The sequence below is a fragment of the Phyllostomus discolor genome, chromosome 5 (assembly GCF_004126475.2).
Source record: "Phyllostomus discolor isolate MPI-MPIP mPhyDis1 chromosome 5, mPhyDis1.pri.v3, whole genome shotgun sequence".
Lineage (NCBI taxonomy): Eukaryota > Metazoa > Chordata > Mammalia > Chiroptera > Phyllostomidae > Phyllostomus > Phyllostomus discolor.
Genome location: NC_040907.2, coordinates 174,354,979 through 174,381,029, shown reverse-complemented (window position 1 = coordinate 174,381,029; position 26,051 = coordinate 174,354,979). Strand labels below are relative to the sequence as shown.

The window sequence follows — 26,051 nt, the reverse complement described above, 5'->3', positions numbered from 1 at the left end:
CTGGATCCGCACCCTCAGGGCTCTGAGCGCAGCCCGACGTCCTGCACCCTTGGCAGCCAGGTGCGCCCGGGCCCTCGCCGCGCGCTTTCTCAGCATCGTGGGTTCAGGCGTCCTGGCCTTACCTGGGGCGTCGGACGTGCGATTCCCACAGACGAGCAGCCGGGAGTCCGGGGACGGCACGCTCAGCGCCGCGCAGGCCCCACCCGGCCACCGAAGGGCGAGCGCCTGGCTCTTGGGAGGCACGACTCCGGGAAACTTCAGTGCACGCGCTCGGAGGAAGAGGCGACACGGAGGTTTGGATAAAAACACTTTGGATAGTGCGTTGCCTTTATTAGGTGGCCGCACCGGAAGGTGCACTGGGAGACGCAGGTGTGTGGGGGTCAAGCTGCCTGAGCCTGCTCGGCCGGTGGCCCCGAGGGGGTGGGGGGGGTGGGCGGCACAGTCGCACCGGGGGCCCCGCCAGCCAGCAGAGGGACGGGAGACGTGGGACGGGTGTCCTGCTGGGTGTCACCTTCTGGTCTATAAACCGGGAAGACGGCTCAGATGTCAATAAATACGTTTATCGTGGGTCGTGGCCTCCGTGAGCTCTGTCCACCAGCCTGCCCCAAGGGCGCTCCACGTGTGCCGCGACTCCCGTGGTCCTGGGCGGCGTGGCTCCCGTCTAGGCAGGGGACAGAGCGTGCACCCTGTGCCCCACCGACAGGAAGGACGCCCCTCCCCGGGCAGACGCCGCTGGCCCAGCCACGCCGGCCGAGGTGCCGCCCGCGCCCGTCCTAGTTGACCTTGTCCTGAAATATGTACAGGTTGTTGGTGGCGGCCACGGCAATGACATTGTCGGCGGGGTGCCAGGCCGTGTGCAGGATCTTCTTGTTGAAGTCCAGGCTGTCCACGCTGATCTCGTCCTTCTTCCTCCTCCCGCCGGGGCACACTCGCCGCGGCTTCAGGCTGGCGCGGGGCCTGCTGCTCTCTCGGGAGGCTTCCAGGGTCACGTCCCTCCGCGTGTTTCTGTCAAACATCCGGAAGAAGTTGTTGTAGGAGCCCGTCATGATCGCGCTGTTCAAACAGAGAGAGAGGCTCGTGAGCCCGCGGGCACTCGGCGCCACGCCAGCACGGGCCGAGCCTCACGGCCGCCTCCGGGCGACAGAGCGCGTCCTGGGGGGGAGCCGGGGAAGGTCGGGAGAGCAGCGCACGGAGAACGTCCCGCCGAACTTCCTGTGCTCACGATCACGTCGGGGAAGGCACGTGTCACAGGATAAAAACGCAACGGGCTCACACGACTCCCCCCACCAAACAGCCCTCCGCGTGGCGCCTGTCCCGGCTGCGGACACCAGGTCAACTGGTCTTCAAGCCTGCACCCCTGCCCTGCGTCGGTGGTCAGAGCCGACACCCCCGTCCACGGGCGCTGACGCCAGCCCAGCCTGTCACTGTGCCCTCACGGGCAGGGCATCGACAGTCCAGAACGTGTTAGTTCACGTGCGGCCACAAGCGACTGGGGCTGGAGAAGCCCCTGGAGAGGAGTGGGGCGACGGCCTCGGGCCACGGCGCCCACGCTCGCCCGGAGAAGCCTCTGCCCGCTCCAGAGCGCGGGAGCGGGGCGCCGAGGGGCGGCAGCCGCCACCACGGCATAAGCCCGGGCTCCAGAGCGAGCCCAGCCATGCTCGGACGTGCAGGCCACACGGTCCGCTGTCTCCCAGCCGGAAGCCCCTGGTCTCAGCCAGGCCTCCCCGTCGTCCTCCCGGCCCCGATCGTCCAGGCGCCGTGAGAGGGAAGCCCGGGGGTTCTCTTCCTCGGCCCCGGGCCGGCCGGGCTGTGGGCGAACATGTTCGTGTCTGCTTGGCCTCGTCGGCGCTGGGGTGCTGGCGCCCTCCTCACCCCGCCCCCCACCCCCGCGAGGGCTGCTCCCTGTAAGCTCGGCCGAGTGTGGGAAGGGTGGGGAGCGTCAACGCAGCGTGTCTGGTGTTCCTAAGGGCTTTGCCAGTCCTTTCTTCCGGAGCGCTCTGTGACACACAGCTCTCTGAAAGATGGCGCAGGGTCCAGCCAGGCGTCGCCTGGAGAAGTGTCCGCGTGACGCTGAAGACGTGACTCAGCAGTGCCATTGTCCGTGAAGGACGGGCCCCGGACAGACTGTCCCATTACCAGTCGACTCAGGACGCCACCGCCCGGGGCCCCGCCGCTCCCCAGCAGGAGAGGGACACTGGGTGGTGGCCACCCACACCCTCGCTGGGGCGGGACCCCCCACTGCCCTCCCCTTCGCTCGGCTGGGAGGGCGCAGGAGACGAGAAATCCCGTCGCTGAGTGTTACGGCACTTCCAACAGGAGCCCCGGCCAAGGGACAGTCGCTCGGGTGTCCCGCTGTCCCCCGAGACTGTCCCCCCACACAGAAGGCCTCGAGAGCCGAGCCCACCGGCGCCCCCCGCAGCCCCCCGGGCCCCGTCTCTGGACGCAGCGCCAGGCCCGCCGTGGCTCACCTGTCGGGGCCGTTCCAGCAGCACTCGAACTTGTCGAAGACGCAGTCGTTCTCGTACAGGGAGCACAGCTTGCCCCGCAGGTACTCGTGCACCTGCGCGAGACCACAGGGCGGTTAGGGCGCGCCGGGCGTGCGGGCGGCGTGCCCCCGCGCGGCAGCCTCACCTGGTGGGTCTCCACGGGCCGGCTCTCCATGTTGAGGTCCCAGACCTTCACCGACAGGTAGTCCCGGGTCATCATGTACCGGCCGCTGTGACTGAACTTCACGTCGGAGATGGAGGAGATGATCTCCGAGAAGAAGGACCGACTGCTCGGATCCTCAGGCTCCTCGAAAACTGAAAAACACAAGGTTCCGGCTCCTGTGCAGAAACCGGACAACGGGCGGATCCGACACCCTGCAGGACGGGCCGGCCCCCCCCCCGCCCCGCCCCCCCCCCCCCCCCGCACTCCCGGTCTCTGCTGCACCTACGACGTTCGACAGGGGGCTCCGGTGCCAGCCAGCGACCAGGGCCCATCCCACCCGGACGCAGAGCCACGCCGCTGTGGGCGGGGCCTCCACGGTCACCCGGAAGAGCTCCTGGGCCACGCTGGCGTGGGGCCTGGCTAACGAGGAGCCTGTGCTGACCGGCGGCCGTCACCGCACAGACGCCTGCGTGTCCTCGTGGCGCCAGGCCCCGGCCGACGAGCGCAGCCCGTCCCTCTCGTCAGAAGGCGGGGGCGGCACCCTACAACACGCAGGTGCCGAGTGCAGGGCTGCTGAGGACCCCGACCGCCACCTGGGCGCCTGTGGCCCCGCTCCTGTGGCCCGCCCAGCCCAGCTGCTGCGGGCTGCGTGCTCACTGCTCAAGGGGGGGGTCTACTCTGACCAGGCGGGGCCACCACTCTCAGGAGGAGCCTCATGCCCCTAGGCTGACCGGCCTGCCTCCCAGTCCTCTCTCAGCGGTCAGTCCGTGGCCTCCCCCCGCACTATCGTGGAGGCCACGCCTGCCCCTGAGCCCTGGGCACTGCCAGCCTGCAGCTCCGCCAGCCTGGGGCAAGCAGGTCCACGTGGCCTTTCCTTGTAAGCTGCTTAAAAAAAGGGGGCTGTCTGTCGGCTCTGTGTGTGACGCCCACTGTAAACAAGCTGGTGGCCACACCCAGCACTCGTTCGAAAGGCTGCCGGCAAAACCGTTCACCCAGGCTGCTCACTCGGGAGGGTGGCCGTGGAGACAGAGGCGGGGCCTCCAGGACGCAGCCCCCCCCCCCCCGCCCCGGGCCCTCTGGGGGGAGCAGAGCCCTCCCGCACATGCTGCCTCGGGGTCAGCGCGCAGGGCGGGGGCCGGAGGGCGCCCTCCAGCGCTGGCCAGCAGAGCCCCCACAACACACGCTCCCCCCGCCGCCCCAGGTTTCTAGAAGGTCGAGACCATGGATGAGTGAAACTGAAAGGGAACCACAACTCTCCTCACTGGGAGGGAAGCCAAGCGTGGGGCCAAAGCTCCCGCCGACCCGAGGCCCGGCTGCCGGCTCGGCCCAGCTCCTGTGTGTGCACACCGACGAGCCGCCTGCGGCGGGCGGGCACTTACACTTGGCGTGCCGGTCGCACAGGGCGGAGGCGCGCATGTCGCACAGGCGCACGGTGCCCTTGCTGCTGCTGTACACGAACACGTTGCACTGCAGCGGGTGCAGCTCCGCCGCCGTGATCACCTCCGTCAGCTCCTCCATGTTGGCCGGCTTGATGTCCACGATGTCTGGGCGCAAGGTTAAGGCGGGGGCCGGGCGGTGTCGGCCCGTCCACCCGCAACCCCTCAGCGAGGACCAGAGGTGGCTGCGGCCCCAGCACACCGAGCCCCCGTCGCACACGCACACTCACGCTCGTCAGGGAGGCCGTCCCGCGGGGCCCCCGCACAGACCAGACTTAGGGACGGCCGTGAGAAGCGGAAGCAAGCGCCCACCTGCGCCAAAACGCCCTCCTCTGCCCACGAGTGACCACACACGACTGCGCCCAAATCCCAAGAGGCCCTGCCGCCCCCACCTGCGCTGAGCGAGCGACCGGTGCTCTCTGTGCTCGCAGACGCGAGAGGCTGCTCCGCGGTCTCAGTCACAGGGAAGGTGCGTGAGCAGGCTGTGGGGCAGCGGCGTCTCGGGGGCAGCGGAGCCACGACTGTGCCAGCCCTTCGAGTGCCCGAGTCCTCACGGCCCACCGAGGAGGACGGCATGTCCGATGGGAGCAGCGTCCACGGGCAGTGACAGGGCACTCACAAACATGGGGGTCAGGTCCCCGGGAACCCACGGCTCCCACAAGCGGCACGTGAGTGAAGGACCCGCGCATGGGGATCCCCGCCGTCACGGATCTGCGCGCTGCTCACGTGGGGAGACAGCCACAACACGTGGAGACGAAACGAGGTGTGAGGCAGGGCGCCGCTCCACCCCGGGCTGGCGGCTGTGCCCGCCGTCTCCCTGCTTTCACCGTGACCCAGGAGGCCGCCCGGAACCCAGAGGCTGGGGGCCTCGGCCACGGTGCTGCACTTGGGCCTCCCGACCCCCGGGCACTGGCAGTGTCCCGTCACCGCGTCGAGGACAGGCTGGTGTCTCTAAAAGGCGAGGCACCGCACCGCAGGCCGGACTGGGGCGCGGAGTCCCCCTTCCCCCGTAACCCCCGTTGTGCTCAGAGGAAAGAGGGAGTAAACCCGGCGGGTTTGCAGGAGAACGAGGAGAATGCAGGGGCATGGGTGTGAGCGCAGGAACCCTTATTTGGGAGGTGCCGTCTCGTCGGAGAAAGGAGGGGGTGGGAGTCAGACACGCCGCCCCTTCGCTGGGGGTGGGACGGACGGGGCCTCCCCTGACTGCAGCACCAGACCAGAGGCCGCAGCGCCGTGGCAGTGTCTGCACGAACCATGTCACCAAATCACGCGACGGACAGCCACCGACGGGAGTTCTGTGCGGAGCGCCAGAGCTCTGAGTCACACACACTCCGCCTCACGAGGCTCTCGTGACAGACCCGACACGCACACGCCGGACCGGCTGGAGCTGCGGCAGACCCGAGGCCAGACGGCGCCCCGAAGCGTGGGAACTCTGACCGACGCTGCCCGACGCACACGTTTCACAGGCCCCTCGTTTTCTGGAGGAATCAGTAACTTTTGAAATGTGTGACTGGCCCGTAATATTTAGATTTTCACCCTGAAAAACAGCATGTATCATTTAAAAGATGAATTTTTGATTATTCCTTAAACAGTGTCTTCTAAAATAGAACTCGCCCACCATCTGTCACTTCTTGGGTTGGGTAATTAAATGTCTCTCTAACCAAGAGCAGTACCTTCTATTAGCAAATTTAGCCAAAATAAAAAAAGAAGGCGGCAACTCTGACCTTCCAGTGTGAGCTACTTAAAGCTGCCTCCTGCTCAACCGGGAAGGCAGCGGACCGCGGCTCTGCCCGTCAGAGGGAAATGCCCCCGCAGGCGAGCTCCATGTCCAGGGACACTCATCCCAGGCCGCAGGCAGCCGGGACAGTAGGGGCCAGTGCTGAGAGCGCCCCGTCAGAGGACCAGCCCAGGAAGGGGAGACCTGCCCAGCGAAGGATACTGAAGCTTCTGTCTGTGATCTCCAGATGCCACAGATTAATCCTCAGGTCATCTGCAGAAAGATACGTTTCATGATCACTGTTTACGGAAATAGAGTTTATGTGGTATGTATGAGCATTTGCAAAAATTCGTCGTGGACTTGCTTCTACCATGAGGTCCATGGGCTTCAATATTGGGACCTAAAAACGGAAGAAACGGCAATTCAAAACAAGACCAGAGCAGCACGTAATCAGAACACAGCAGGTAACGACAGGTACACGCCTCCATTCACAGGTGAGTGACAGTTCTGTGCAGGTAATGCCCAAGCTGCTGCTCCTGGCTGCTCTTACACCAAGGCTGCCAGTTTCTTGGGGAAGAGAAGGTTAAACTGGCACCTGAATGAGCTGCCTCCGGGACTTTGACGCCTCATGATGTGGCTTCGCTGTCCCACCCGTCCCTGTGGCTATGAGCCCCCCAAAGCTCAGACAGACCCTCCTGTCTGCTCTCCTGGCAGCAGGCTGGGGGCTGGGACCCCTTGTTGCCTCCATCGGCGGCCTGCTGGCCACCACACACAGGGTGAGCCGTGGAGGGTGTGGGGCTGGCCAGCAGGAGAGCATGGGAGGGGCCCTGGGGGGGGGTGCCTTTCCTCAGCCCGGCCCTGGCTGCTCTTGTGTGTCCACGGGGCTGCTCGCTCAGGTGGCAGGGGCATTCACTGACACTGCGCCTCCGGACGGGCAGCCGAGGTCAGGGCGGGCTGGCGGGGGACAGGACACGCACACAGAAGTGGAGCCGGGGAAGGAGCTCAGGAGGATGAGAGCAAGGGCCACTGCACAATTGTGTTCGACAGCGTCCACGTGTGACAAAGAAAGGTCCAACATCGCTGACATTTAGCAGAAAAGAAGGAACTTTAAAGTCAAAATAAAATACTAATGACCATATTCCTTTTGTAATTAAAAACCAAAGGGAGTGCCTCAAAAAACCCAGGAGGAACTCTCTCGATTTAATCTTCTCTGAGCAAAACTACCGGGGAAATGCGCACAGAAAGACCGCCCTCCCTTCACACCGGTGAAGTGCTGGCCGCACGCCTGCGCCCCCTAGAGGAGGGCTGTCGGCCCCCTGCGGTCTGGGACGGCCGGGCGTGCCCTCCAACATGGCTGTGCCCGACTGGGACACAGGCGACCTGACACTTCCTTAGCCGCCCCCTCTCTGACCTCCAGTGATGGGAGAGGAACCCAGGACTTAAGAAGAGCAGCCGTCCGTCCGCACTCTCGCCCCGCTGAGCTGAGACACCCGGAGCCCACTCTGAACCTCTCGAGAGGTGACCGGAGCTCAGACGCAGGCCTGCACGGACAGCTGGGTCAAGGTGGTTGCCCCGCCAGTGGCCTGCCCTCACCCAGCAGTAAACAAGAGCAGCTCCTTCTCTCACGCTTCCTGGGCCCCCAGCCCCACCACTCTGTTCCAGCCAACACCTGGAAGCAGCCTGGAACTAAACCCAGGTGGGGCCTTCCAAACACAGGCCCGTGGGGGGCCCTCGGGGTGCGCAGGTAAGGGGTCCTGAGAGGACAGAGCGCTCAGGCGGGCCGCAGCGATGGGGACAGGCTGGGGCAGGAGGAAGGGCACCCCACAGGGCCCCACCCCACTCCCCTCCGTTACGCTGGGCAGTTTGTGGGAATGGCTATGCTGGGTGGCTATGGCCCGGTGTCAGCGTCACTAACAGACCCTCCACACCCCCGTGAGTCCTGGACACGGGAGCGGCAGCACGGGGCGACAGGTCACCCACTTGCTTCCAGTCGGGGTTCCAGAAGCCCCGTCTGAGCACGACATACAGCTTTCTGGTCCCGACGCCCTGGGAACAGGGCGACCCCACTGACCCCAGAGGCCTCCCAATGACCGTCCCACCCTGCACGCCTGCTTGGCTGCCCTCCCATGACCCCAGCCCGGGGGTCCTGCCGCTGCGGCCCTGCGGCTCCGTCCTGTGCACCCAGTGCAGGAGAGCCGCGGGCGCGCACGGCACAGGCACGCACAGGCCCAGCATCACCGCGGCGGGGGGTGAGGACAGCCCTGCAGTGGGCCCGCCTGCACAGCCCGGCTGCCCTTCTGAGTGCGGGCGCCGCCCAGCCCGCGCCGACGAGCACCCCGGCAGGCCTCCACACCCGGCGGCCGCTCTGGGCCAGGGGCCCTCTGCGTGCCACGGGGCCGGTCTGTCCACAGCGGCGCTTCCTGGGCCGCAGGCCTGGCCGCCACGCAGGTGGGGCGCCCCCTCACATTTACAGCACCATCCATGGCGTGCAGCGCCAGGCCAACTACAAGACTAAAATTTCAAGTTTACTCAATTTCATCAACGTTAAAAACGTGGAAAAAACCTAGGTATCAGAACTGATGAAATGTGGCTACTTCACGCTGTGCCCAGGGACACCACAAAGGGAGCGGAGAACTCAACAGTCTAAAAACGTGACGGTGCTCCTGGGCCAGGGCTCTGAGGCACGAGGCCCGTCTCAGCTAACTCAGAGGACACCCCACGCCGGCCCGGGAGCGTGCCTCGGGGGCCCGTGGCTCGTCCTTCCGCCTGCCGTCTGCGCTCCGCCCCCCCCCGGGGAGGCTTCGGAACTCCTGGGCCGTCACCCCCCCCCCCCTCCGGGCGCTGCTCTGAGCCTGCGCCGGGAGGGGAGGTGACACACTGAGACAGACCCCTCCTCCCGAGTCGCTCTGTTTCCCGAAGATGGAGTGTGGCTGGTGCTGACACACGCACACGCGACGGCTGCGGTGTCGCAGGGGACGTCCCGGATCCCGGCGGGGGGCGCGGCTGACGGGGCACTACCCGCGGCCCCTCCGCGGGAAGACCCGGCGGCGTGGAGGACACGGAACGCGTACCCGCAGCGCTGTGATTCTGAACGGGTCCCGCAGCCGTCCGTCTTCGTCTTTCAAGTTATAACCTTCTGCTCTTTTATCCCGCTCACTTATTTTCCATAATTTAATAGTTTTATCTGGAAACAAAAACCCCGTTCTCCGCGTTAGAGGAAAGACCACACCCTGCCCCACTCCCAGCCGGGCCCCCTCTCAGAACCTCTGTGTGCTTCCGACTCTGGGCGGGGCCTCGCCTCCCGCAGGGGCCGCGCCGCCGGAGCTGACCAACCCGGGGGGGGCGCTCCCCCCACACGCGAGGGCCTTCTTTCCCTTCTGCGGGTGGGAGCCATGGGGGAGAGTGTGTGTGTGTCTGTGGACTTCGGTTTTCAAACTATCACTTGCTTCCTAGTGAATAAGTACCCTCCCCCCAAAGGTTAAAGCAGAAATAACTTCTGGAACGGGTTAAAGTAAAAAAGAACCTACACACAGAAAATTAACACCCTAAAGCAAACAGCCATGGAAAACAAACGCTCTTACCATTTGTAGAAAGTAGAAAATGAGCAGCATTCTGTTGTGGTAACCACCTAATTTTATTAATTTTTTCCTCAATTTCTAGACTTTTCAAGTAGTCAAACTCGGGTTCGTGACTTTGAAAGGTGCTGTAAACATTATATTCTCCCCTAGAGTGAGGGCGGCTTTTGTTCTGCAAGGAAACAGGAAGCGGTTTCAATGAACGAGCACAGCGCAGGAGGAGTGTCGGCACTGCCAACACCTGCGTCAAACGGCCCACCCAGTCTGAGTTCGAGAAACCCTGGGTAACCAGCGGCCCAGCGGACGGCACTCAGAGCCGAGCTCCCGCAGCGCAGCAGCAAGGAGGACGGCGCCCGCCCCTCTGCTGTCGCGGGCGGGGTTCTGGAACCGCCAGGCCCTTGCTGCAGGACCGGGTCTGGCTGCTGCCCCCACTCTGGGACCGGGGTGGGGGGGAGCAGGACCACAGAGTGACCCACAGAGTCTGCTCGCGGCAGGGAGGGGCCCAGCCGGCAGCTGGAGGAGCCGGCCAGCCCCGAGGCTCCGCCGACAGGGGAGGGGTCTGCTCGAGGGCGGGCCACTCCCGGAGCGCCGCTGGGCAGCGGCAGCAGATGAGCTGGCACGGGAAGCCCCTCGCCCAGAGGCCCGCCACAGAAGACCTCTCACGCTGATCCTCAGCGCACAGAACCACTCCGTCTGCTGGAGCGCAGGCAGGAAGCCAGGCTCGGGGAGATGCGACCCGGCGCCACAAGAGGATCGCCCAGTGCTGGGAGGCAGACCATGGAGCTCGGCTTCGCGGCTCCGTGGAAGGGGAGGAGAGAATGGGGGCGGGGCACAGCTACGGCTTCCCCCACACAGCGAGGGCTCTCTCTCCCTTCCACAGACAAACTCTGGGGGGTGGGGTCCCACGCACAGTTGCATTCCTCTCTGAATCCTCGCTTCCGGCGGATGGTATTTTCTATACACATTAAACACTTCATGATCAAAAACAAAGGAGATCGCTATTTTGTTACTTCCCGCTCCGGAGGGAGCGTCTAGTCTAAAACAGTCTCGTCTTCAGGCGTCTACACGTGCGCTCACTGCGTTGTGCACCTGAGACCCCGGACACTGCAGCCACGCTGACCGTCCCCGCAGGCTGACCAGGCGGGCCTTGGTGTGCGGACAGGCGCCTCTCTGCATCAGATCGTGCGTCACCAGAAACCGCCCCCCAGGCTGTGCGCGAGTCTCCAGCGCCCGACCCTGCGTGTGCTGTGTCCGCCACGGAGCCGCCCTCGGTCCGCAGGGCCGGGACGCCTCTGCCCCCCGACTCCCGCCCTCTGCTGGGCCGGGCCAGTGCCCTCCGGGCGGCAGCTTCCTCTTCACCACCCCCACCCCCACCTCTCCACGAACACGCAGACCCCAGCGGGCACTTCCACCTCACAGGCGAGGACGACGGACCGACGCAGTGAAAGGAAACCCGCAGAGCCAATCAGCCCTGAGCCTCAAGGCGTCAGTCTGCTAAGGAAAACAGTGGAATGTGAACGACCAAATGAGGCACCTGTGGTGCCAGTGCCGCCAGCACTCCCTGGCCACGCCCTCCCAGCACAGGGCCCGGACCGGGAGAGGCGAGGGCAGGGGCGGTGACAGGAAGGGGCCCTGTGGGGACTGGGTCCTGAGCAGGCTGAGCAGATCACCCGGGGATGATCCTGGAAAAGAGAGTCTATACGGTTACAGCGATGTCACAGAGGGAGGACAGGACGGTGCTTCTTTCCTCATCAGTGATCTGAGGAGGTTTACTCACTTCACTGGGGGTGTGGGTTGCAAATTACTGACCTCTTGTTCCCGCTGAAAAATAACAACTCTGCCACCCTTGTCTCCTGTTGCAAGAAGATCTCCAGAGTAATTAAATTCAACAGTTGAGATGATGTCAGCTGTCAATAAAATAGAGAAGCAATTAACCAGGTTATGGTTGTGAGAGACATCAAAGAGTATCAAAAATCAGCAAGAAAGAGTCAAAAGATAAGCGCATATAAACTTTTCTCCCTGGATAAAGTCAAGTTTTCGTGGGGCACTTGGAATTACCAGGCAGCCCCTCCTTGGTGCTGGGTCCCAGAACCCATGAGCACATAGGGAGCTGCGGGTTTTGCTCACTCGGCCTGTGCACCAGGATCGAGCTAGGCCGGGCTGTCTGCGTGTAAGGACAGAGCGAGAAACCTAGGAAATGGAGACTGAAAAGAAAAAACTGGTCCTAGGAGACTGCTGCCTAACTTATAATGCATGCCTCGAGTTAGCCTTTACAACAAACGGGACCGCTACGAAACAGTAACAGAAGCACAGTACAGGTTCCGTCCCGCTGTCTGGGTCAAGTCACCGCGCTGACAGTGACAACATCACCGCCCAGTGGGACACTGGTGGGCGGATGCCTGAGACTTCTGACTCCATCAACACAGAACCCACTCCCTAGGTAGGGGACGCAGAGAACAGAGCCAAGTGCTGGACACGCCCTGAGGTGTCCCAAGTCGAACGCGTGAGCGCGAAGGACCAGATCGGAATTTATGGCGGCACGGACACTGAATTAAAAGACAAAACAAAACAAAACAAAACAAAACCCACGTGCCACCCCCACTCCGAGGAAACAGCACTGAACCTAAGCTCCTGCCCCAGGGCCCACGGAACCACGACCTCGTGTGGTGTGGTCTCCCCAGGGGCCGCAACCTCTGTCACCTCTCTGGCTGCCCTGGGGAAGGCCTGGTTCTCCTCAAAGGGTCCCCGCTGGCTGCTGGGGCACCAGCGCAAAGGGCACGTCCACCAGCAAATGACACCGGCCTGAGGGCCCCAGGGCCACTGAAGTCTGTGGCTGGAAGGCTATCACCCACGATGTCTGCACTAATCAGAAACAGACCCCAACAATGAACTACTTGAAGAGCCCCCCACAAAGTAGTGACACTGTAATACAATTCTTAAAGGTATGCACAAACACATTCAAAGAATTGTAAAGTGATTTCTTATGGCACTACTACCATATACCAGCTTTAAAAAACATACTGAATTCTATTGCCTGGGATTTCTTTTTTCTTAAAAAAAAAAAAAAAAAAAAAGACTTGGGAAAAGGATGAGGCTTCTTGTTAGAAGTGTCAGTTTTTAAACTAAATTACTCAATATAATCTATTCTGCCTAAATGAAACCGAAATTCTGCATTGGACTAAAAGGGCCAAAATCCATGTCATTTTTCCCAGGGGTGCACCCTATTTTGTAATTAACGGTATCCTGGCTGTCAGTGACTGTCAAGCCTAATGAAAACAGATGGACTCTTTTAAAAGACAAAATCCCGTGATGGTCAGAGTGAGGGATTATTTTCATTAAGCTGTGTAATACATACAAACCTGAAAACAGAAAAATCTTCTCCAGTTTGGAAGAGCTCTAAAATAGAAATAAACACACAAACTGAACACTAGCGGGGTTACAAAACCAGTAAAACTGAGGTTGCCGTCGTGAGTCTACCACGGTGACACCCCTTCATGGGACCAGGCTGGCGCCAACAGCAGAAGTCCACAGTGACCGAGGGCAGTGGGCTGGCACCTGAGAGCACCCCGCCCCGGCCACCCTCTGTGTGGCCCTGCAGAGCGAGGCTGCCGGGGACGGGCAAGCAGCCCACCCTGGGGCGCGCTGCCGTGCGCCACGCCTGGTGGACACAGAAGGAGCACAGCGTGCTCGGCGGCCCTGCGAGTGCACTCAGACTCTGAGGCGGCGCGGTGGACAGTGGACAGCGTGCTGCTGCGCATCTCCGCTCCCTCCCACCACCGAGGCGGCAGCAGGAAAGCAAAGGGGCCCTGCCCGCAAGACACCAGGGGGAGCGGAGCTGGAGGGGCGGGGCAGGGCCGCAGGAGCAGGGACTGGCCGAATCTGTTCGGAACTGCCGGGCCCCATGCCTGCCCCACCCTGGCAGGTGGAGCACACGGCTAACCCAGCTCTTGCGTCCCAGATGCTGACCGCCAGAAGGGGATCGCTTCCCTCCGTTCCCAGGGTTCCGCTCCCAAATGACAAAGCCCCGGAGAGAAGCCACGAAGGGTCAAACCCACAGGGTCCCTGAAGAAACGACCCGCCAGGCAGGCGGCCAAGGAGCCCGCCGGAGCCCGCCTGCACGCAGACAGCCCGTGGGCCCACGGCGGCTCCACCTGAGGCCTGGGCCGCAGCTCAGGACCGGCTGTGTGGGAGGACGCCCGAAGTGAAGAAGGAGCGTGCGGGGGCGAGGGGGGGAGAGAGAGAGCGGCAACAGAACGTCACAGGAACAGCCCACGGCCCGTGCCGGCCCGACGCCAGGCGCCACTCTCCCCAGCACGCCCCGGCCCTGACCCGGCGGGCCCGGCCTCAGTCCGTGGAGCCGGCCGTCTGCCAGAGGAGCGGGTCCGGGGCACTGCGCCCCTCTGGCCCGTGGTGGGACTCCCAGGCAGGGGCCCGGTGCCCACAGCCGGGTCCCGGGAGCACCAGCGGTGTGCTGCGAGACCGGAAAAGCAACAAGCAAGTGCTCTTTGAAGTTGAAACGAACAACCAGAATTTAAAAACTTCAAACCGCGTCCACAGGGAACAGCAACAAGACAGAGAGACGGCCAACTGGGAATAACAGTGAATCAGAGGGTCGGGTGAGGGCGCCCACCACCCAGCCAGCGAGTTCCAGACAGGCAAGAGAAGAGGATGGAGAAATCACCAGAGGACGGAGGAGTTCCCGGGTGGCAGCACCCGGGTTCCAGACTGCCAGAGCCCAGGATGGCCAGCTGGACTGAGGAGCAGACCCAGGCAGGTGCACACTCTGACACCCAGAGCACCAGGGACGGGAGAGACGCTCAAGCACCCAGAGAGTGCCCTGGAGACAGCAGTCCCAGCTGGGGCGGACCACGGCCAGAAGGGGTTACGGGGGAAACGGGCCGAGTGTCACCTCCTGCGTTTGGGGAAGTCACACAATTGGTCAGACCTGCTGACGTGTCTGTTCGGGAAAGAAAAGCACTTGCCCTGGCTGGTGTGGCTCACTGGATCGAACGTCCCCTGGCCTGGGGGTCAAAAGGTTGCTGGTTGGATTCCCAGTGGGGGTACATGCCAGGGTTGTGGGCCAGGCCCCCAGTCGGGGGTGCGTGAGAGGCAACCACACACTGATGTTTCTCTCCCCATTTTTGTCCCTGCCCCTCTCAAAAAAAAAAAAAGAAAAAAAAGAAAAAAGAAAAAGAAAAAGAAAAGAAAGAAAAAGACACAAGTATAGTAGACTTAATTGAACTCTGGGCAGCAGAGTGTATGAAATGGGGACAAAGAATTAAAATTCAAGGTTAATAAAAAATTCAAAGAGATTAACATTCATAATACATAGATGGCTTTAAGAATTTTTTTTAGATTTTTAAAAAGATTTCACTTATTTTTAGAGAGGGAAGGAAGGGGGAGAGAGGGAGGGAGGGAGGGCGAGAGAGAGAGAGGGAGGGAGGGAGAGAGAGGGAGGGAGGGAGAGAGAGAGAGAGAGATAGATCAATGTGCGGTTGCTGGGGGCCATGGCCTGCAACCCAGGCATGTACCCTGACTGGGAATCGAACCTGCGACACGTTGGTTCCCAGCCCGTGCTCAATCCACTGAGCTATGCCAGCCAGGGCTGGCTTTAAGAATTTGATTTTCAAAAAGTGCAGTAGAACTCATGAGAGAAGTGGAGTCAGTGAAGGAATCTCAATGGCACAACCGGTAAGGAAACACAAATTCCGACCCTGGACGTGCCACCAACTTTAGAGACTGACATTCTCCGTGTGGGGGGTGGCTGCGGGGAGAAGCGCTCTGGGGGAGGCGTGCGTTGGCACTGCCCCTGAAGGGCAGGTCTGCAGCATCAGAGGGCTCACACGGGTGGCCCCTGGCAGTGCGTCCACTCCTAGGAGTCCGGCCACCTGCCCTTCAGGCGTTAGGAGTCCCGAACACCTGCTCGGGGCAGGTGGAGGACCAGACCCTGCGGCAGCACCTGTGGTGACAGCAAAGAGCGGAGACCGACAGGAGGGACCAGTTCGGCAAATGAGGGAACCTGAAGGACGGAGCAGGGAGCGCGGCGGCAGCATCTCAGCGTGGGCCCTGGACCTGCCGCACGAGGACCGGAACCCGGGCTCTCGCACCCACTCCCACTGTGACTTTCGGCTGAGACCCGGCGCCCTGTCTGTGAGTCGAGGGCGACCGTGGCACTCACGGGCTGAGTGGCCACGAAGACGGTCACAGGAGGCCCAGTGCGTGCGCGGCTCCTCAGCCGGCCGGTCTCGAGGCACAGGCCAGAAACACAGAGCAGTAAGGTGCAAAACGATGTTTATAAGATTCACGTTTGTAAGGAATAAAAGAACCACTGCTCACACACTACCTACATTTTAACATAAAACTGAGTAAACAAATGCATAAGGAATAGTCTAAAAATAAACACCCCCCAGCCCCCTCAGATCAGGCACATCTGGGGAAGACTCCGGGACAGCGGCAGAATGAAGGCACACTCCCACGTTTACTCTTCACGCACCCATCTGACTCGGTCTTCTTGAACAAGTGCCCTGCGCGTGCACACTGGAACAGAGACAGTCAAACCCAGCGAAGACAAGGGGCAGTCCCCCCCGAGAGCCGCCCTGTGCCCTTACTGCCACTGCCACCAGCAAGCGTCCTCCCGGCAACTCTCGGCGCGTGCTCCGTGGGCCCTTGTGCACCCGAGGACCTCTCGGGCCCACGCGGTCAAACTGCTTCCCTGAGGCCAGCGCATCGTTTGCTGTCTCCACCGGGTGTCGTCTGCCTGGGGCCGCGAAGCCCTGTGGTGCAAACTGCCGGCACCGTCTGTGGGGCCCACGCCACGCACGTGCAGCTTCGCTTGGGAACGCCTTCGACGGACAGTCGGACGCACTGTCTCCACCACTCCTGGCGGCACGGGGGCACGCGCGCACAGGTGTCTGTGCCGCCAGCCCCGCCAGCCACCGTTCCAGGGACGCCACTGTCATCTGAGAGCACAGCCGACCAACTGTGGCGGTTCAGACTTCGGTGTTTGGAAGAACTTTTCTTTCAAGTGAACAAAGTGAGCCGCTCACTTCACAGAAGACAGCTAAGTGACGGTGCTTATTTATAGCCAATGATGGAATCCAAGCTTTCAAGAGAAAATCAGAATTTTGGAAAACTGTATCCATTACCACTAATCTGACAGCTTCCCACTGCAAGACGTTTCTGATGAGGTCAGTGGTGATACTAAGAAATGTGATTTTCCTTTGGTCCTGCATAGTGAAATGGATCAACGTTTACACAACCTGAGCAATCAGTGTGGGAAGGAAATCCCCCAGCGACCCAGGTGTGATGTTACCAAGTCTCACACACGCGTAGGAGACCCAGTCAGGGCCCACGGCAGAGCGGTGGGTTTTAACGTAACAAGGCAGGAAGTCCACGGACAGTTGGGGCTCTGCAGGGTAACTAGACTCAAGGAAACCATGACCTCCAGTTTTGTCCCGCTATATTAAAGGGGGGCATCGGCCAGAGCAGGCAGCTGCCACGTCACCCTTCCTCTTCCGACTACTCGCACGTTCGGGCCGAATGTCCTTCATGTGCTCCACTTGGACACGTGCAGCCGGCCGGACCAGAGCACAGCCGGCCGGACCAGAGCGCATCCGAGAACCCAGCGGTCTTCTCCTTGGCCCTGGACTCACGGAGCTCGCAAAGTGCAAGACGGCGCCCTTCTCTGCACCGAGTGGGCTCGTTTTTCATTAAAGATGCTATGCTGACACGTAGTAGGTCACTTTAAAGTGAAAACACACACTTTCAGTTGTCCCGTTTTGGTTTCACACACAAAGAACAGTGACAGCTATACCCCACACGAAGGAAAGCTTGAGGATCCTCTCGGGACAGCAGGCTGAGAACCGCGGGTCCGGCCCAGGGCTGGCCCACCGCGGCCGGAGCCCCACCCAGCCCCGCCACCCCTGAGTGGGGGCTTGGGCAGCTTCCCTGCTCAAAGGGCAGAGCTGAGCCCAGCAGCTGCAGCTGAGACAGAGTGGCCTGCGAAGCCCAGGTGCTCCCCGTTTGCCCTTTCCAAACGAGGCGGCAGGCCTCCGCCTCACATCAGGCCCACGCTCCCAGCCTTTGTCACCGCAGTGACGCGGTGACCGGCATTTCTGCCTCCGCTCTCACTCCAGCTCTGGCCAGAGTGACCTTCCTAGACAAGCGTCCAGTCGCTGTCCCTCCTCTGCTTAAAACCCTAACAGCGTAGCCTCGCAATCACTTGGCGGTGCAACGCCCAAGTCCTCGGCAGGGGAGGCAGGGCTTCCGCTCGGCACCCCAGGACCCCGCAGACCTGCCCCTGCCGGGCACTCTGCCTCCTCAGCACGCACCACGCTCTCTCCAATCTGCACTGCAGCCCCCTGCATCCAGCACATTTTCTCCCCTTCCCTTCCTCTCCCTACCCACAGCCCCCCTCCCCAGCTCCAGTCTCTGCACAGGCACCTCTGTCCCGTGCTCGAGACCAGCTGACCAGCCCTGCTCTCAGGACGGGGCAGTGGCCCACCTGCTGGTCATCTGTCTGAGCAGAGGGCTTCGGGAGGCAGGAGCCGGGTTCCTGTGTTCCCACACCCAGCACCTGCAGCCCTCAGGACACTGCTGTGGCATTCTAAGATGATCTCTGCTGGAAGCCAGCCCCATACCCTTCGTGCCCTGAAACCGACTCCCGGAGAAAGATGGAGAAGTGGTCCTGCTCTGTAAGACGCCAGGGTGACAGCTGTCAGGTGCAGCCTGCTTGCCAGAGCCTCCCCTGCATTACCTGGGACCTTCCCATCGACCCTGTTAACGCCCACAGGGACAGCACCTGTTCTGCAGTGGAGCCAGCACCAGGCAAGTAACCTGGCAAGTTGACACACGGACAGTGAGAGGTTAGCAATGGATTTGCGATGCCTTTCCACAACCCACTTCACACCAGGTCGGAGGGACGAGCCCAACCCCCCTGGAGAAAACCGAGGGGCAGCGAGCAGCACACGGCCACCTGCCGCACATGCTGGTGTGCCAGTGGGGGGGGGGGGCGGCGGGCGGACCGTGGCGCAGAGTGCTGGGCTGGGGTGGCCGACCAGCGCCTGCCTCACCAGGGAAGCGGGCTCTGAGATGGACCTGGAAGGGTACACAAAACAAAAAGAAGATCCTATGCTGGCAAAGGCACATGAGCAAAACCGAAGGGATGAGAATCACCACTGAAAAATAACGCAAATAACTGGAGGTCAGGCACAAAGGGAGGGATCTGGGGTGAGTGGAGAGATTGGAAAGAGCCCAGGAAAAAACAAAAAACTGCTCTTTTCACACTTAGATATAGCTACAACAAAACACCTTAAACTACACAAAAATTAATGAACAGCTGTACCCAACATTTGCAACAATTTACAGGCCACAAAAGCACTGCACAATGTTTGATCTTGGCAAACATCTTCCGAGGCAATTTCTAGGTAAGGAAGCTAGGGTTCTGCACAGCCCTTCAGACTTAGTAACTGGCAGACACAGCAAACCAGAACTTCCCACTGAAACAACAGACGCTAAGATCAAGGAGTATGTCCCGGCTGGTGTGGCTTGGTGCACTGAGTGCCAGCCTGCAAACCAAAGGGTCACCGGTTCAATTCCCACTCAGGGCCCATGCCTGGGTTGCGGCCAGGTCCCCAGTAGGGGGCGCACGAGAGACAGCCACGCGCTGATGTTCCTCTCCCCCTCTCTCCTTCCCCTCTCTAGAGATAAATAAAACCTCTGGAACCGGCAAGTACGGTTTAACACGACTACACCCCTTGTGAACGCACCTCTGTTCACACAACCGAGACCAGTGGTGCGCCCTGCACACGCGGCCTGATCTCAGAGGCATCGCAACGTAGAACCTGGGCGGGCCCCGCAGGTGTGCGGAACGCACGCACCGCAGGACCCGCACGCGTCCGACTCCCCGAGGCAGACTGTGCTCGTGGAGCCCCCACACCGACTGCAAGCCCCTGCCCGGCCCGCCTCTTCTCTGACGGCGCGCCCCGGGACGTGCGCGCTCCCCGGGACGTGCGCGCGCACGCTAAGCAAATGGAAACCCTGCGGTGGGATGCAGACATCAGACAGGGAATCATTCAAAACCCAGAGTCCCGCCGTGAGTTAAGGAAAACAGTCAGCGGTAGACACTGGTGCCATTTTCCACACACAGGGAAAAACCAGCCGTCCCCAAACAAGTGACCCCGGCGGGAACCTTCACCCGCCCCCTGCCCAGCTGCCCCGCTGCGCCGACTCGGAGCAGCGCGCTCCCCTTGCGCGTGAATGTCTTTGAGGCCAGACCCCCCCCCCCCCCCCCACTCAGGGGAACCCAGAGCGTCCCAGTACTGACGCCCAAGGGCCCGGGTCGCTGTCACCCCTCCCCCATGCCACCGTTTCCTCCTCTGTGGCACCCACGCGGACCCCCAGGAGGGCCGGCCCGCCGGGCTTCCCCGGACACCAGGTCACTCGCACAGCGCCCGGGACTGTCGCCCGAGCCACGCAGACAAGCCTTCAGTCTCTTTTAGCGTCGTTTCCCCAGAAGACCGTCTGATGTAAAGCAGTGGGTCAGATCACGGATTAAAACACCGATTAAAACAAACTACAAACAACTACGAGTTGAGATGAGAGGAGCCAGTTGTCACCAAGTTATACGAAAAGCCGCAGGACACCAGGGGGCAGCCCATTACAAGCCCCTCCCCCAGCCACCCCCACCTTCGTGCAAGCGCGGGGAACCAAATCTCCCTGCGGGAGGGCGGCTCCGCCACCACGAGGCCGCCGCGCAGCAGGTTCCGCTCACCCGCCCGCCACGCAGGTGTTTCCGTCACTTCTCGTCCCCCCCCTGCACCTCCGCTGCACAATCTCCAGACCCGCCGCCCCGCAGCCCTCGCTCCCGCCTGACCCGGTCTGGACAGGCGCCCCCTTTAACAGGACCCCGTTTCATGTGCTTTCGGGCACCACGCCCCGCAGTGTCCCGGGGTGACAGCCTCGGCGCCCCAGAGCCGCCGCCGCCACAGCCCACTGCGGGGCTTGGGCGCACTGGCCGCGGGCGGTCGCGGTCGCGGAGGCAGCACAGGGCAGGCCAAGGCCGGCCCTGGCCTGTGCGTCTGGGACGGGAGAACCACGGGCGGTGCCTGCCTTCCCGGGCTGTGTGAGGGTGGAGGTGGCGGACACAGGTGGCCTGCAGCGGCCCCGCGCGGCGGAGACCTCCGGGGGGGGCCCTACGGGGGCCGGGCTGGGGTCTGGGGCGCCGAGCCGTCCAGCCGAGGAGCTCGCGCTCTGCGGAGGGCACACAGGCCAGGGGCGCCGGGACGGGCGGGCGGCACCGGCAGATGCTCCCCGCGGCGGGCCGCCCCAGGGAAGGGAGCAGTGCCGGGTGACCGCGCCTACACCCCACGCGCGAAAACCCCGCCCCCGACAGTTTCCAGAAAGCGACCCCCACTGAGAACACAATCACCCGGAGCCCCCAGCCGGCAGCCCCCCACCCCCGCCCGCGCCCCGGGAGCCGCGGCCAGCCGCTGCCCTGAGCGCCTCCCTCCGGGCCCGACCGGCCCCCCTCCCCGCCCCTGCTCCCACCGCGGAGCGGCCCCCGCGCGCCCGCCGTCTCGCTCTGCAGCTTCAGAGCCGACCGCGGGCCCCGACGGGCACAGCCGCAGCCCGCGGGCGGACGGACAGAGCCCGCGCGCCCCCACCGGGCGGCGCGGCGCGCAGGACAGCGCGGACCCCGCCCCCAGGGCCGCGAACGCCGCCCGTCGGGCCTCTCCGAGAACCGAGATCCCCGCCGGCGCCCCTCCCGCGCCCCGGAGCCCCGGAGCCGCGCCGCCCAGGCAGGAGGGACCCCCGAGACTCCCGGGCGGAGCCGCCTCGCTTCACGTCCGCGCCCCCTTCGTCGGGGCGGGGGCGGCGGCGGCCGGTCACCCGGCCCGCGCTGCAGGCCCGCGAGTGCGGACGGACGGTCCCCCCGGGCCCCCGACGGGCAGCCCCGGGCCGCGGCGAGCACCGCCAAGTCCCCGGGGAAGAGGGGGGAGACGGAGGAACCCGGTCTTCCCGCCCGGCCCGGGTTCCCGCGCCCCGAGGGTCCGCAGCGACTCCAGCGCCGCCGAGGCGGGCGCCGCCACCCGCGGCGGGAAGACCGGGGGCGAGCGGCGCCGTGACCTTGGCTGCGCGCCCCGGCCGCGGTCTGCGGCTCGGACCTCGGCGCGCACGCCCCGGCGGCCCCGGCCGCGACCCCGGGGGCTGGGGGGCGGGGGGGGGACGCGGGAGGGCGCGGCCTTACCTTCCGCCACGTCCTCGTCGACGGCGCCCTTGACCTGCGAGAAGCACCACTGCAAGTCGTTGCCGCCCGCGGGGCAGCCGCCGCCGCCGGCTCCTGCGGACACACCGGGCGCGTCAGGCCGCGCGGCCCCGCCAGCCGCGCCCCCCGCCCCGCCCCGCCCCGGCCCCTCGCCCCCGCGCGGGCCCCCACCTGCCATGGCCGGGCGGCCGGCGGGCGCCGAGGCGGCGGCGGACGAAGCAGGCGGCCCCGCGCAGCGGCCGCCTCAGCACCTCAGCCAGGCCGCTCCCGCCGCCGCCGCCGCCGCCGCCGAGGAGGGATTTTTTTTTCCCTTTTCAAAATGGCGCCCAATGCCCGTCGCCCTGCTCAGTGACGTCATCCCCCTCCGCCTCCTCCGCAGCCGCGGGCGGGGCCGCCGGGAGCTCCCAGGCGCCGGGGGGCGGGGCCTTGGGCCGCCGGGCGATGCTAGGGGCTGCGGGACCTCGCCGACTGCGCCTGCGCGAACATCCTGGTGCGGCGCTGGGAGCCCTGAAGGGGGCGCTTCAGGGTGCGGGCTGTGACCCCGGGGTCCCGCGGTTCCTCAAAGACCGGTCGGGGCGCTGCCGCGCGCCGCCAGCCTCTCCAGGGTTCACGGGAGGCTCCCGGCGGCCCCGCCCCAGCCAGCGCCTCGGCCAATGAGAGCGCGCTCCGACGGGAGGGCGGGGCGTCCCGCTCCGGTCGCACCTGGAACGCGCCGCACCTGAGCGTGTCCTCCCCGCCCGCCGCCCTGGCGGCCCTTACACACTTCCTCCTCCCGGGACGTCTGCGGTCGTCCTGGACGGCCGTCGGAGACACCGGGTGAGCCCGCCGCGGGCGGGGGCAGGTGGGGAGGAGGACCGAGGGCGGCGGGCCGCCGGAGGACGGCTGCGCGGCGGGCGCGGCGAGGGCGGGGGAGGTGGGTAACAGTCTGCCGACTGTTGGCTGCGGCGGGGCTGCGGCGGGGCTGCCGGCCTGGACCCGCGCCCGGACGGCCCGCGGTGGCCGGTGCAGACCTGTCTCGAGCGGGTTTGGGAGAAGACGGGAGGACTGCAGTCCGCGCGTGCAGCCCCTCGCCGCGAGGCCGAGCAGAGCCAGGGGCGGCGGCCTCCCCGAGCTTCCAGTCCGCTGCCGAGCGGCTGAAAAAGCGAGTGAAGTACGAGACTCGGCTGGTGCGGGTGCTTTCATGGGTGATCGAGGTGTCTTGTGAACCGAGGGCAAGATAATCCGCTTTAGTGCAGGCTGCATTCTGTCGTTAACTCGTTACCTTTGAGTCGAAATCTGAAAACCACTGCCGTAGCCCCGGCCGGGCCGCCCAGTGGGTGGGAGCGTGCCCCGCGTGCCCCCCCCCCCCCCAACTCCAGGGCTGGGGGTTCCGTCCTGGGGTCCTGGGTCGGAGCGCAGACGAGAAGCGACCGCTGAACCGCAACTCCCTCTCTCCCCCTCTCCCTTCCTTCCTCTCCCCGGCTCTCTCTCTGAAAGCAAGCAAGGAAAGAAAAAACTTAGAAGCATGGAAACAACCAAAGTAACGTGTTCCTGAAAATAGTGAGCCGCCTTCCTTTATATTTTTTAGTTTAATTTATTTGTAGAGAGAGGGGAAGGGAGGGAGAAGGAGAGGGAGAGAAACGCAGATGTGTGAGAGATGCATGGATCTGCTGCCTCTCCCACACGCCCCACCCGGACCTGGCCCGCAGCCCAGGCTCGTGCCCTGACTGGGACTCGAACCTGTGACCCTCTCGCTCTCAGGCTGGCACTCAGTCTGCTGGGCCCCACCAGCCAGGGCATGAGCTGCCTTCCTTGGTACCTTAAAAATGTGAAAGAAAGCAGTTGTTCTTTGCATATCTTAAACAATTTTTTTTGATATATTTAGATTCCAGTGACTGCATACCACTTAAAATACTAAGTGGACTGTTTCCAAGTTCAGATTTAGTAGCTAGCTGAGAGTTGTCATAGACAGACCCCAGACACAGAGATGTGTATCTGTCTAGTTATATACCATAGAGAGTGTTTTTACGACGTAGAGGTCCTCTGTGCTCCTCTGATTCATGCCTCCTGCCCCCCGACCCCTGGCCGACACGGGCGGTTTTGCTGTCTCCAGGGTTTCACCTTTCCCAGCATGTCTTGCAGTTGGCTTCTTTCACTGGGTAATGTGCTTTTAAGGCTCCTCCGTATCTTTCCATGATTTGACGAAGAGAACAGTTCTTTTTATTGCTGGATAACATTTCATTGTCTGCGAAGGGGACCAGAGTTTGCCACCCCAAAAATATGTCACTTTGGGATTGTGGTCATTTTAGGCTGGTTGACTTGAAGACACAGCGGACCTGGGAGAAGCTCTCCCTGGGAGAAACCTACCCGGACGAAGATGGTGACCTTCGTGAAGGACATGAACTTGCAAGGGAGACGTCCATCCATCCGTAAGGCGCCCCCTCGCGGGGCTGGGTCTGCCTTCACTGTCCAGGTGGAAGGCGTGGGCTCGGCCGGCCCAACAGCCTTGCTCCCTGTGCTCTTCCCGGGAACCTCCCACTCCCCTGACTCCCACCCCAATATCCTTTCTCTGTAGCTGAAGCTGGCGTGGAAGGTGATGGCTTTGCCATTTTGGCCCGAGCCTCTGTCCCTGGGTCTCCCCCAGGCATCCAGGAGGTATACATGTTATTAAACCTCAGTTTGTGTTTCTCTTGCCAGTTTGTCCCATGTTAATTTGACGATCAGCTTAGCTAGACAGACCTTCAAGGGTGGCGGATAGTTTTTCCTCCCCGGCCTCTGGATGGACCACAGTTTGTGTGTCCACCTACCGAGGGACATCGCCATTGCTTCCACGCTTTGCCGATTAGAGTACAGCTGCTGCAAACAAACACCCCTGACTCGGACCAGCGGCCGCCCCCTTCCTGCTGGAGTTCACCGGGGCCGAAGCTTCAGCCCACACGTTTCCTTTGCTCCCGAGGAAAAGGATGGGATCCCTGAGTTCTTCCTCCATGTGGTGAAGAAAGGGGAGGAAAGAGGGCAAACACAAAGGATGATTCCACGTGACGTGGCCAGAGGGACTTTGCAGGCGAGATGAATCGAGGTCACAGACTTTTGCCCCGGGAGATTGTGCGGGATTATCCGTGTGTGTGCCCAGTTCAACCACAGGGGCACTCAGGAGGCCACGGCGTTTTCCCGGCTGTGCTCAGAGGGGCAGCGTGCGTGAGGGACGGGACCTTCTGCCGCTGGAGCGGCCACAGGGGAGGCGAGAGAAGGGATGCAGGCAGCCTCCAGAAGCAGAGGCCAGCCCTGGCTGAGCACCACCCCCCCCCCCCCTCCCCCGGAAACCTCCTGGAGCCGCATTTAGCCACGAGCTGAGATCGTGGCCCTGCAGCTCTGCCAAGCGCCGTGCTCTGGGCCTGGGCGGAGAGCCCACCGTCCGGCATCCATCCGACCTCCAGAGCTGGGCGGTGACAGGTGGGCGGCGTTGTGTGGAGCCACTGAGGTGTGGTCGCTGTCAGGGCAGCAGAAGAAAACGAGCACAGTGTGAGTGTGCGAAGCACACAGACTCGTGCCCACTCGGTCTGGCGGCCTTTGCTGTCTGTGCATGCAGGGGTACACAGTGGGGTCGCTGACCTCCGTGGACGCCTGGATGCGGGGGCCGCTGTGAGCATTGAGTGCGGGTCGTGCCCGTGTCCCAGCAGAGGGGTGCCTCCTGGGGGTGGGCAGGCCCACTCGAGGGGCCGGTCTGTGCCCTCCGGGAGTCCAGAACAGCCCTAGCGCTTCCCTCGCACACCTCTGAGTGATCTCGAACCCTGCCCTCTGTGCGTTTTCGGGGGAGGCATCCGGGGCCGAGAGAGATGAAGCATTGGTAGCCTGCCCAGGGCCTCATGATCCCTCTGGATCGAAGCCCCCTTGAGCTCAGATGTCACCTCACGACTGTGGTCCAGGGGTCGTGAAACATGAAACGAGGGGAGCTGTCACCCCAGACCCCGTCGTGGGGTGGGTAAGCCACGGGAGAACCCCGAGCTCGCTCTGCCCACACTCTGTTCCCGCCTTGCTGGAAACAGTGCTGGTGCCACGGCCCATGGACTGCACCTGCCACCCGGCCCCCAGGACAGTCTGCCTGGGGGGGCGGGAGGAGGCCGTGGGAAGTGTCCCAAGCCTCGTGGGGCTGACTCAGTCGCTGTCTGTGAGTCCATGAGTCTGTGAGTCCATGGGTCTGTGAGTCCGTGAGTCCGTGAACAGCCGGGGGCCGGAGCAGACCTGCTGGTGCCTGTGGGGAGCGCTTCCCTCTCCAGGCGGCAGTCACCTCGCCTGTGTGACACCCTCAACGATGGGACGGTCCTCATTTTTAGATCCAATATTGAAGTGGGAAAAGCACTTGCTTATTTTAAGTGTTTTTTTAAGAAATAATTCACGGATGGGGATGCCTCTTCTTTTTCTTTTTCTGT

At 63.0% G+C, this 26,051-nt stretch overlaps 1 protein-coding gene across 2 annotated transcripts; it reads right to left on the bottom strand.

Annotated features, from left to right (window-relative positions):
• Positions 1-297: 297 nt before the first annotated feature.
• On the bottom strand, positions 298-21,976 carry PPP2R2D (protein phosphatase 2 regulatory subunit Bdelta). 2 transcript variants are annotated; one of them, XM_028512162.2, is made up of 10 exons: positions 21,814-21,976; positions 21,625-21,717; positions 11,187-11,284; positions 9,384-9,549; positions 8,874-8,986; positions 6,025-6,202; positions 4,029-4,193; positions 2,632-2,801; positions 2,469-2,560; positions 298-1,053 (listed from the first exon to the last, which is right to left on the bottom strand). In XM_028512162.2, exons 1-10 carry the CDS (start codon positions 21,818-21,820, stop codon positions 774-776), a joined length of 1,362 nt encoding a protein of 453 aa, XP_028367963.1. In that variant the 5' UTR covers positions 21,821-21,976; the 3' UTR covers positions 298-773. The 2 variants fall into 2 exon arrangements, with proteins under 2 accessions (XP_028367963.1, XP_035883357.1); XM_036027464.1 differs by lacking the exons at positions 8,874-8,986; positions 9,384-9,549.
• Between the last annotated feature and the right edge of the window lie 4,075 nt (positions 21,977-26,051).

Bases quoted from the DNA above. Each gene is read 5' to 3' on its own strand.
- PPP2R2D (XM_028512162.2), bottom strand. The intron at 11,285-21,624 runs GTAAGGCCGCGC...TTTTATTGACAG, and splicing joins CGACGAGGACGTGGCGGAAG to CTGACATCATCTCAACTGTT. The intron at 2,561-2,631 runs GTGAGGCTGCCG...GGTCTCGCGCAG, and splicing joins GGCCCGTGGAGACCCACCAG to GTGCACGAGTACCTGCGGGG.